We start from the raw sequence: 11,358 nt of genomic DNA, 5'->3' as shown, positions 1-11,358 counted from the left end.
AACTGGATCTCCTCTTTAAAAAATAAATCCCTATGGTTGATGTTCAGTTTACTTCAAGATTTTAGTAAATAACTGGTATTGTTTTTTTATTTTTCATTTTGTTTAACTTCGGAAAAACTTCAAAACTTTTTAGTTTTCACACAACTACAAACAGAGAGGCCTCATATTCTAGCAAACGCAACCCAGTTGAGGTTTTAAAGAAGAATTACACACTAACACTTCCAAATAATGAACTTAATGATTTACATCTAATTCATTAAAAAAAGAAATAAATAATAAGCAAAGGGATTCTTAATAGTCTAATTTTAAAGCTGGTACTCCTGAAGCTTTTGAAAAAAGAGCTGAATCACAAGAGAGACGTCTGGCTTTGTGATATGTCTGCTTGTTGCACATCCAGAATGTGGTTTGGCGAGCTAAAAACAAACTTTTGCTTCTAACAATGTTACCTTTGATGCTCAAAAAAAAAAATGCTTGTAACCTGATTCAGGAAACGTTTTTCCTCACGAGTTGCTGTTGTGTCATCAGTGGTTTGAACAGTCACAGAAAGCCGGCAGCTGTTCTACATGTTTGTGTTAAACTATGTTCACAGGTAAGAATCTGTAGGTGTCCTCCTGAAGCGTTTGGATGTTCATGTCATCTGAGTTTTACCTGTTTTAGAAACCTCAAAACTCTTCAGAACCGCTTTGAATTTGCATAAATGCATCTGGGTGTGACCTGTCAGCAATGACTTGCAGGACTCCACATGACTATGTAGTAGTTCACTTTCGGCTTATCCCTTTCGGGGTCGCCACAGCATAACAGCACCCACTGTTTCGCATCAGTGATTTGGCAGAGTTTTTACGCCGGATGCCCTTCCTGACACAACCCTGTACTTGAGGGGCACAGGGACCCAGTTAGGCAGCAGCATCAAGGGTCTTGCCTAAGGACCCAATCTGGGTGGGGATCAGTGGACAACCCTGGGAATCGAACCCAGGGCTCCTGCGTGCCAGTCCTTCACCTAGCCCACATGACTATGGAGTTACATTAAACACAGAACATTACTCGTCACTGGTTTTCTGAAGTAATCCTTTACCTTGCAGTATTACTCTCTACCCAACAAAATTCAAGTCCTTGTAGCACACTGTAAATAATATGTGTAAATATTTGAAGGTGTCACTACTTGTGATACATTCAGTCAATGAGCCTGTCAATAACTTTAATGCCAGTAAGTCGAATATCATGGAGAGTATTGCTTCCAGTAACGTGAAGGTGATCTCTGGTAGGAAACCATCGTTATGGGGAAATTCCATACTTGTACAGAATGGAAAAAGAGAATGTCGGAAATCTGAATGCATGTGGTGAAAGACTAAACTGCAGGCTGATTACGACATATAAAGAGAGACTTCACTTTTATAATTTACAACTGACCAATGCAAGGAAGTCCTATTTTTCTGACATCATTGCCGTAAACTCAAACAGTAAAGATCTGCAGGACATTCTATGTCAACTGAATTCCTCCTCCTGCTGTCTGGACAGTCTACCCACAAGCTTTTATAAAAAAGTTTCAAATATCCTGGAACCAGTCCTGTTCCAGATTGTGAACTTGTCTTTAGCATGTGTGTGTGTGTTTTTAACAACTGAAAACAGCTGTAATCGAACCTCTCTTTAAAAAGGACAGTCTAGACAGAACAGAAATGAACAATTATCAAACCTTCTATGTAACATCTACATGCTCCCACTGGCCCAGGTTATAAAGAACAACAACATTAGTTACCATAGCTATGCAGATGACACACAGATATATATTAGACTGACACCAGGAGACCGAGGCCCTGTACAGGCTCTTGGTAAATGCATTGAGGACATTAATGACTGGATGTGTCACAACTTACTTCAATTAAACAAAAACAAAACTGAGGTTATTGTCTTTGGGGCTAAAGAAAAAAGGTTGGACGTCACTACAGAGCTTCAATCTATTCAACTAAAAACTACCAACCAGGCCAGAAACTTGGGTGTAGTGATAGACACAGACTTAAATTTTGATAAACACATTAAGGCAGTCACGTAGTCAAGTAGACCACATCAGTCCAGTTCTGAGGTCTTTACACTGGTTACCTGTCGGTCAGAGGATAGACTTTAAAGTTCTGTTACTGGTTTATAAAGATTTAATGGTTTAGCACCAAAATACATGACTGACCTCCTGACCCAGTATGTACTAGCCAGATCTCTCCGGTCATCAGGATCCGGTCTTTTATCAGTTCCTAGAGTCAAAACTAAACATGGAGAAGCTGCATTCAGCTTCTGTGCTCTGCAGATCTGGAACAGACCTTCAGAAAACCTTAGATCTGCTGAAAGTACTTAAATCCAGGTTAAATACCCACTTGTTCTCAGCTGCATTTGATTAGTATGTATTCACCTTTACTATTTCTCTTGATTGTTTTAATGGTTTATGTAAATCATTTGGATTTGTCTCTGTACATTAAATGTGCTATACAAATAAACTTGCCTTGCCAGGTAAAACATTGTAAAAAAATAAAATAAAATAAAAAAATAAACGAAAGTCAGTAAATCTCCCAGCTAAACAACAAAAAGAAGAAATTACCATTAGAAATAAAATTTATTGATTTAGATTTTTTTTTAATTATTATTATTAAAATCAGAAAACAGCTGTGATATAAATTGTACATTTTATTAGTAGAAATAACTTAATTTCTGAGGAAGATGTTTGGTTCATTAAAAAAGTTTGTCATTATTCATGTAAATGTCACTTCAATCATGCAGATCTCCTAAACCTGTAAGTTTTTAGATTATAGACATGTTTAATAACATTCTGAGTTCTGAAATAAATACATTATAGGAAAGTATGGAATAAATCAATTCAGAATTTATACTGTGACAGCACAGGTTTTAAGAAGATAATAGGAAACACAGCGCCCCTCAGAAGATACAGCATTCTCGCATTTGGGTCCTTTGACCCCATTTAAGGATCACAACAGCAACTCAAAACAAACGTTTTTCAGAGTTAAAACATGAACCAAAGGGGTCACATATTTCCTTATCCTGTCGAATAACTGAGATTCTTAAGAGGAGGGGGACAATGTCATAACAAGATTTTTACAGACATACCCCAGAATGCCTGATTCAACACCCCAAAAAACTGCACCACTCAATTTCTAGATGTCAACAAAAAAATAGAGTCAACCAGGAAAGGCCTGACCGGGTTTCAAAATGAACTACTTACACTCATTTGTGGATTTTACATCATGTAATTCAAGAAAAAGTTTAACTATCATGTGAGAAGAACAGCAGACACAAAGAGAGGAGGAGAAGGTGGAAGCTGAAGAAAAAGGGAGTTCCCTCTCTGGCGCTTGAAGCTGCCGTAGTGGTGTTGGTAGATGATGTGTTGGTGGTGGTTGGAGTCAAGAATGTCCCCACTGTGCGCAAAAGGAAGTCTTGAAAGTTGGTCAGTTTTTCAAAGACCATCGTGGTTGTAGCCCGTTTTGCCCTGGATGTGCTGTTCACATATGGCAATACGGCCGTCTGGTACCAATACCCATCCAGCTTACACATGAGAGGACCTCCAGAGTCACCCTGAGCAAACACACAGTCATCAGAGGAATTGATTAGACTGTTTATTGACGTCATTAATGTCATGTGATCAACATCAGAAATAACTTTAGTTAGACACATCATGCTGTTGTTTCTTGATTCAAGTTGGTTAACAAGAATCTACCTTTTCACCCTAGTGCTATCTTATGGGGTCCAGATGACGCGCTACCCTTATATTGATGTGTGATATGTCCCATGACAAAAGTGGACTGGATTTCCTGTCTGCCACAAACACCAGTGAAGATAAAAAATCTTGAAAAAACAAAGTTCAGCACACTGTCTTGTGGGCTCCCGGTGACCCCACATTTAATGTAAACATGCCTAGGATAGCACAAGGGCTAAAAGTTAGAACTGCTGCTCTATACCTTTTGTCCCCAGCTGCTTCATTTTTTGGATTCAAACATTGGAGTTTTGAGCGTTTATAATGACAATTCAATCAGGCAAAAATGAACCATCAAACACCTTACTCACTTTGTCCCTTCATTGTCCCAGAACAAAAATGAACACTCAAATGAATAAAAAGGAAAACATTTCCCGCCTACAATCCATCTACTGGCCCCTCATTTATTAACTTACAAAATCAGGGCTAAAATGTAAGAACCATCTCAATATTTCTTCTTTATATTTAAATGTTCAGCTAACATATTTGTTTTTAATGAAATCAACTGCTCATTGCAGGTTACACAGCAGTTCTTCCTTGTTTGGATGAAGACATTTTGTAAAACATTAAAAAAAGGAATGTATTTCCTTGTCTTATCAGTTACCTGCTCCAGTGTAAATAAATCTGTACAAATGCTGTCACTTGTAGATGCATTTCCACAGTTTAGCACAGACGTCTGGAACTGCTGCATGAGTTGCTCCTCTAGACATGCAAATATAGGAAAATGAAAATAACTAAGTTGTTCCAATGGTTTAATTTTTGTGTGAGTTTTTGAATGTGTTCTTCCTGTGTGCTGTGGACTCACCTCCACCCTGTCCAGAACTCCAGCCTGTAGCCCAGCATGCTGCTCCCTCTTGGATGGTTTTTCCATTGTCCAGACAGATGGGCTGGATGTAATTATTCAGGCTGGGTTTGGTGGAGAGTTGCAGCACAGCAACATTGGAGCCTGTCTGGTTGCTCAGAGTGATGTTTGTCACATTCAGCGACACCTCAAAGGGGTTTGATCCATTCTGCCTCAGACGGCCCAACACAACCGTCCACTCAGATGGTACAATAGGACTGTGGACGACACAATGAATCCAACCAAAACTGAAAATATTTTTCTGGTTTCGATCAAAGTTTTAGGTTTTGTCCTTTAGATCCTTGTTTTCTCTGTATACATGATCACGCCCTAATCATCCAAAGTGTTTTTATTCCAGTTAACATTGAAGTTCATTGATGAGCTTGAATTGGTACACCGGTAGCCAGTTGAGGTTTCATGAAACTAAAAACCTTGACATTTAAGTTTAAGATTGAGGACCAAGAGGAATGACAGCCCAGGAGGGAAGAGTTAAATTTGCTTAGGCTGAATCCCAAAAAGGCAAGCAGGAGGTCATAAGTCAAACAAGCGGGATCAAAATATGATCGGAGATGGTTTTAGTCCAGTAATGGAGACCTATGGATTGACCATTGGCTGAAAGCATCATAAGCTTGGGGCATTCTGGGGGACAGAAACTGGGTTGGTAACATGAGACAGGTTTACAAAGCTGGAACAATCATGTGAAATACTAAAAATATCATTTCAGGAGACATGGAGAAATGGTACATGAACTTGATTTCAAAGGAAGGAGGGGATGAACGCAACAAAAGATCTAAAAGGTAGGTTGCTGGACATTTTAAAACTTCATTTTTTTAAATTAATTTTGGAGCTGAAGTGCTTTGGATTAGTAGGCGTCAAAGGGTTAAAATCCATTCCTATAGCTGTTCCAACTTATCTTGATTTGTTGCTGCATTTTCTGGATTACACTGAGGTACCAAACCCTAAAAGGCCGTCATCTCCAGCTGTAACTCACCTTGAGAAGCAGTTCGCACTGCTGAGCACAGCGTTAAAGGAAACTAAAGTCCCCCCGCACACATGCTGTCCGTTCTTTTGCAGACTTGCCATCCACGGCCATTGGCCATCAGTCGTCACTGAACTTACAGCAAGAATTCTGGAGTTTTGTGGTGCGTATCCACAAATGCCAGCTGCAGAAGAAAAACTATGAATGAATGTCTCAGAATCATCATATCATTTACAAGTAAAACTTTTCCATTTTAAAAACCAAAAGCAAGACACGGACCATTATACAGAAGAGAAAAAAAAAACAAGTAATACAAACACCAACACGCTGTCAAATTCAGCTTACAGCATTCACACTAATATTGTGGTAGGTACTGTTATAAATCTAGTTTTTAGTTAGTTTGAAGCTAATGGTGGTTAAGACGTGTGCTTTACATCCAGTTTGTACATGACCTGATAAGTTGACTAATTGGAAAAACTAAACGGTGATTAGTTGACTATTAACACAATCGTTTGTGGCAGAACTAAGTAGGAGTTTGATGCAAAATTGATAATACCTGTAGTCACATCCAAAGTTAAGTATTACATTCTACATGGAGACACATTGTAATGGTGTCCCTGTATCATTCCCGTACGCAGCGTGTGCTGCATCGCTACTGTGATGTCATTGATTTGTGACTTTGTAGTTCCTAACAGAACTAATCCAAAACAAAAGCCACAATGCCACAGCTATTATTCAACATTTTAGGGATAAAGCCCAACAAGATGTTCATTATCATGAATTAATGGAGTATGTAAAAGTCTGATCTTATCGGACGGTAAACTGAGTAATAAGGAATATCAACTTATGAATTTAGTATTATTAGAAAGTTTGTGGTCAATATTTTTTTTTGATTGCTCCGAAATTTGTTCCTACTTTTTATGTGTTAAATTAGAGCACTCGAGACTGATTTTTTTTATCTTTTTATTTTCATTTTCCGAGATTGAAAAATAAAACCTTGGTGATGTTATAGTAAAGGTTGAAAATTTGTTATAATAAGAAAACTCCATAAACCCACTTATTAAATTGTATTTTGATCTTTTATTGTGCCACAATGTCAGGAACTTTATAGGAAATAACTGAAAATTAGGCCTATCACAGCAATTCAATTTCGAGTTAGATTCGAATAAAATTTGATTAATTAGATTAATTAATTACAAGTCATGATTAACTGATTGCACAAAAAATGTATTGCTTGACAGTGCTTTGTCTAACTTCTATTATCCTTATGAATACTTCATGTAGCCCTGACCCTAAGCAGATGAATGACATGAATGGTACTCTCCATTTTCCTTACGTCCCTTAAGGTGGCCGTATGAGCTACAAGAGAACTACAAGACACACCTGTGCACCCCTTACAATGCATCCTCACCTCTCTATGACTCTCTACAGACAGCCCAAAAACATGCAGCACCCAAATGGGTCAACCCCCAAAAGTTGAATGTGACAACGTCTTTGTTAGTAACTTTCAGTTCATGTTAACCTCATTCATTGAGAATTGAATTGATTTAACTCAGCATAACAGGATATTTGCTTAAATTCAGTATTTTTTTTTCATACACAAACAACATAAAAATAAACACAAGAATTAAAAAAATACAAATATAAGAATTAAAAAAATACAAATATACACGTATAGCAAACAATGTGTTGGAAAAGGAGTGGGTAGAAGAAAAGTCTTGTGTGGTCACACCCCTTTTTACAACACCTTATGTTACATGTTTGGCCACACCCCTTTTTACAACACCTTATGTTACATGTTTCTATTTACAGTTTTTTTTCTCAAAAACATTTCCGATTATCCTCTATTTGGCACTAATGTACGATGACATTTGCTCATATGTTTATAATGATCATTTCAGGCCTTGTAAAGATACTACTTTACCTGTAGGTTTAGTGGTTGCAGAAACTGTGGTGGTTGTGGTTGCAGTTGCGGTTACAATTGGAGGTACTCCTGGACACGACACACTGAGGTCACTGTCAGTTCCACTGGAGGTGAAGGTGATAAATCCCGGCAGATTGCTAGTAATTTGCTCATTGATCCAGGTCTGGTACTGGGACACTCTTGAGTAGACTCCGGGGTAATTAGGTTGAGCACAACCTATTCCAAAACTCACAACTCCTGCCTGGATCCAGCGGCCATTCTGCTTAATCACCAGTGGACCTCCTGAGTCGCCCTTCAAGATCAAAAACAATTTCAAGGAAGAATTCAGAGGAATATCAGTTAAGCTGAAAATAAAGGTGATCACCTGACAAGAATCTTTGCCTCCTTCAAGTAACCCGGCACACAACATGTTATCAGTGATTTTGTTGGCTCCATAGCTGCACTTACACCGTCTGTTTCCCACAATCGGTACTTGTACTTCCTGGAGGGTTTGTGGGGAAGGAAGGGAGACTAAAAGAAGAAAAAGATTTGATCAACTGACAACATCTGAGGTTCATCAAAGAACATTAGTTGAGTGGGTCATGGGGTTGCTGGAGCTACAGCTGAGTGGAGGCGGAGTTTACCTTGAACAGGTTGCCCATCTATTGCAGGCCAGGTACATTTGCATTCTTCTTAATGGATTAAATTGACTTTGTAATTTCTGAGTTAGACTACTTAAATTTGAGGAATAGGATTTGTCAATCAGTGAACCACCTTTTACAGGATTGCCACTTGCTGTAAATCCTCATTTTAGAAATTGCGTATTTACTTTCATTGTGTAGCATTCCATTTCCGGGATATTTTATGTATTCAAGGAATCCCTCTACATGTGGAAGCTGGATGTCAACATCTCAGTCAGAGCTCTGTCTCCACCTCTGTTCACCGGCAGGAGCCATCTCCAGAGTACTAACACACTAGATCTCCCAGCAGCCAAAGCGCAAAGTCCTGTATGCCGCTCATTGACAATCATCCACATGAGGAGCACATAGAGTATTGTATGCACCACTCTGCATGCATACTTATCTCCCGACCTGTCTTCTCATGTCCGGATTTTCACCTTACTCTGTCTGTTTGCTGCCTGCCCTGATCCACACCTGAATTCTGACTATTCTTGCCTCCTCTCTGATATTGTTATACTAGCGCCTGACCTCTGCCTGCCCAAACGTGTTTTAGCTTTGAGGACATTTAGCATTGCTTGACTCCTGTCATCCTGTCTGTGCAAATAAACCCACTGCACATCAAACCAGCTGTCTGCCCGTTTGTGGCTCTAGAGGGTTAGTGGAAGAATTCGGATTCACCTAAAGTCTCCTGATCCATCAGACCCTTGTAAATAAGACATTGAAAATCAACATGTATTTCAATGACTAACTGACCTTCATCTCTAATGTAGCCCCAGCCGGTGACCCAGGTGTTGATGCTGCTGTAGAAGGTGCTGCCCGTGGAAGCCAGACAGACGGGAGAAATGTAGTCGGTGAAGGTTACTGGTAAGGAGAGCTGCAGGAGGGCGATGTCGTTGTCTGTCGTATCTGAGTTGTAGTTTGGATGAACAATTGATTTTGCTACTGTTCTAGTAGCACTATTGGGGTTGGATCCTTGCAGACTCTGAAGACCCAGCAACACCTTCGCATCAGACAAGCCACCACTGAGAAAGACAACAGAAATGTTCGAACTGTCAGAAGTTTAATTACTGGCAAAACTAGTAGGGAACCAAATACATTTTAAATGAATGAGCTTTAAGGTAATCAGATCTTTTGTTTTTTATATTAGGCTTATTTTCTCACGACTATTTTCATCTCGGTTCTTAAAAAACCAAAGACCTCATTCACTGGATTTATTAGCTGCATTGCTCACCTTGGAACACAGTGAGCCGCCGTCAGCACCCACTGGTTGTTGATGAGCGATCCTCCACAGAAGTGTCCAGATGTCTGCAGACTGACCTGCCAGGGCCAGGACCCTTCAGGAGCATCCTGTCCTCCAACAATCCTGGTGTTCCGCTTCGGCTGACCACAGACTGCAAAGAAAATCTACTGGTTTAGTTTCTGTGGACCCAGAAACTACTGGAAATCCTGAATTCCTCAAGAATGTTCTCTCCTAAATTGATGTTTTTGTTGTTAATCTCTTTCTTTTTTATGCACTTGAAGGTTTCTTTCAGGAAAAGGAACAGAAAACGTTTCCGTCCATAATTTGCTCTCATTCAGGGTTCATGGCTTTCATGAATCAGACACAAATTTTATAAGATGTTCATTCTCTTCCATCGTTTTCTTTTACTGAGACATGTACAGATCTTGTTTTAAATTTCACTTTTTTTTTCTATTTTGGTAAAAAATAAATGTATTTTGTTCCAACAAAATTGAACATATTAAGGAGCATCTTCAGAAAATGACAACTCCATGTCACATGTGCAATGCTTTGTAAAATATATTACAGTAAAACCAGCTTTCTCTACTTTACTAGAATATCCCACTTGAGTTAACAAGATAAAATAATAAATAGCAACTATTACATTTGAAACCAGTTTAAATTTTATTTATTCAAATATTAATTGTATTCAAAAATAATATGAATAAACTGGATTAACCCTGTGATGCATACTGTTGCAAACGGCTTTTGCTTCTTTAAAAATGAAAACGTGACTTTTGAATGTTTTCTTAACATACAAAAATGTTTACTTACCATCTAGCTGCGAGAGACACACTGAAAACAGAAAACAAATGGTTTAACAATAAGTCAATTGAAACCGTTAAATATTTATTAACTTTAGGGCACAGTGGAAACAGAGGAATTAACGTCAAAAGCTTAGAAATATGTTCTTAGGTTCTCCAGGGTTAAGTTCTCTGTAAACAAAACAGAAACTGACACTAAAATTTATTGTTTTGTTTGTTTGTTTTCATCCTGGGTAGCAGTGAAAAAATGTGACCAAAAATGTAAAATAAAAAAATTAATAAAAATAAAAAACAAATTAGTTTAAAAAAAAAAAACCATGGATTCCTCAGGTTTAAGAATAAAACCTTTTGTTTCCTTAAAACAGCTGCTTTTAAAATGAAGTCAGCTAATAAATTCATGAACATCTTGATTTTGAATGACCTGAAATAAACAACTGTCTTTAATCCTCCCAAAACGTAGATTTTTTTGCATGTCAGAGGTCTGTGACACTCAGTTTTCCCCACAAATCTATTGTTTTAAAAGCTGCAAACTCTACAGCTAAATGGTTTCATGGTTTGATTTGAACACAGATAGAGATTTTTTATTGGTTTATTTCTCAGAGACAGTGCACATTAAAAGCATAACTGGAATGTGTCAGCATTAGCGTAGATGCTATTTTTCATCTGTAGTTCCTGGACAGATTTTTAAAATGTCAACCAAAAACTGAAAGGTTTTTAATGCTTCTACAGTTTTCCTTTGGTCACACCTGAAACCTCCCTCCACCTGTTCCAACCTGTGTCTTCTTCACCTCTTTCCTACACTCTCTGTTGTTCTGGTCTGCTGAACTTAAAGTCTTTCACTTTCTTCACTTTTGTTCACTGTAACCTCACTGTTCTTCTTGAGTTCTTCTCATTTACACTCAGAACCTAAAGTATTGTTTACAAATGTTAATTTTTTTTATTATTATTATTTGCATTTTTCATTTATAAACAAAGCACAAACAAACATAGGCTCTGATGTGTGCAAAGCAATGATGTCAGTTCCAGAGAAAAATAGATAATAAATACAGAAGGTAGGCAGGATACAATCAGTCAACTTTTTTCTCCCCCTCCAAATTATTTTGGCCTCAATCCAATCTGACCGCTTCCAGGTGACGAGAGAAATGATCCCCAGGTATCTGGAAA

The 11,358-nt window shown here is 38.2% G+C and overlaps 1 protein-coding gene and 1 long non-coding RNA gene across 3 annotated transcripts in view; one reads left to right on the top strand and one right to left on the bottom strand.

Annotated features, from left to right (window-relative positions):
* LOC112146920 overlaps positions 1-10,464 on the top strand; it is a 25,928-nt gene extending 15,464 nt beyond the window's left edge. The window contains exons 2-3 of one of the 2 annotated variants that reach the window (XR_004948295.1): positions 5,314-5,386; positions 8,922-10,464. This is a non-coding gene — a long non-coding RNA (uncharacterized LOC112146920). Of the gene's footprint in view, positions 1-5,313; positions 5,387-5,663; positions 5,732-8,921 lie in introns of both variants that reach the window. The other variant, XR_004948294.1, reaches the window with a different exon arrangement.
* The window catches only part of LOC112146911 (transmembrane protease serine 9), a 73,487-nt gene that overhangs the window by 60,451 nt on the left and 1,678 nt on the right, over positions 1-11,358 (bottom strand). Inside the window, exons 2-5 of the mRNA XM_036213098.1 lie at positions 10,205-10,225; positions 9,383-9,542; positions 8,905-9,173; positions 7,857-8,002 (exon numbers count right to left, since the gene is read on the bottom strand). Of these exons, the coding sequence (XP_036068991.1) occupies positions 7,857-8,002; positions 8,905-9,173; positions 9,383-9,542; positions 10,205-10,225 (596 nt within the window). The remainder of the gene's footprint in view (positions 1-7,856; positions 8,003-8,904; positions 9,174-9,382; positions 9,543-10,204; positions 10,226-11,358) is intronic.

This window comes from Oryzias melastigma, linkage group LG8, assembly GCF_002922805.2.
Source record: "Oryzias melastigma strain HK-1 linkage group LG8, ASM292280v2, whole genome shotgun sequence".
In the NCBI taxonomy this organism is placed as follows: domain Eukaryota; kingdom Metazoa; phylum Chordata; class Actinopteri; order Beloniformes; family Adrianichthyidae; genus Oryzias; species Oryzias melastigma.
Note: the sequence above shows the minus strand (reverse complement) of the source record. Positions and strands in the feature narration are given on the sequence as shown.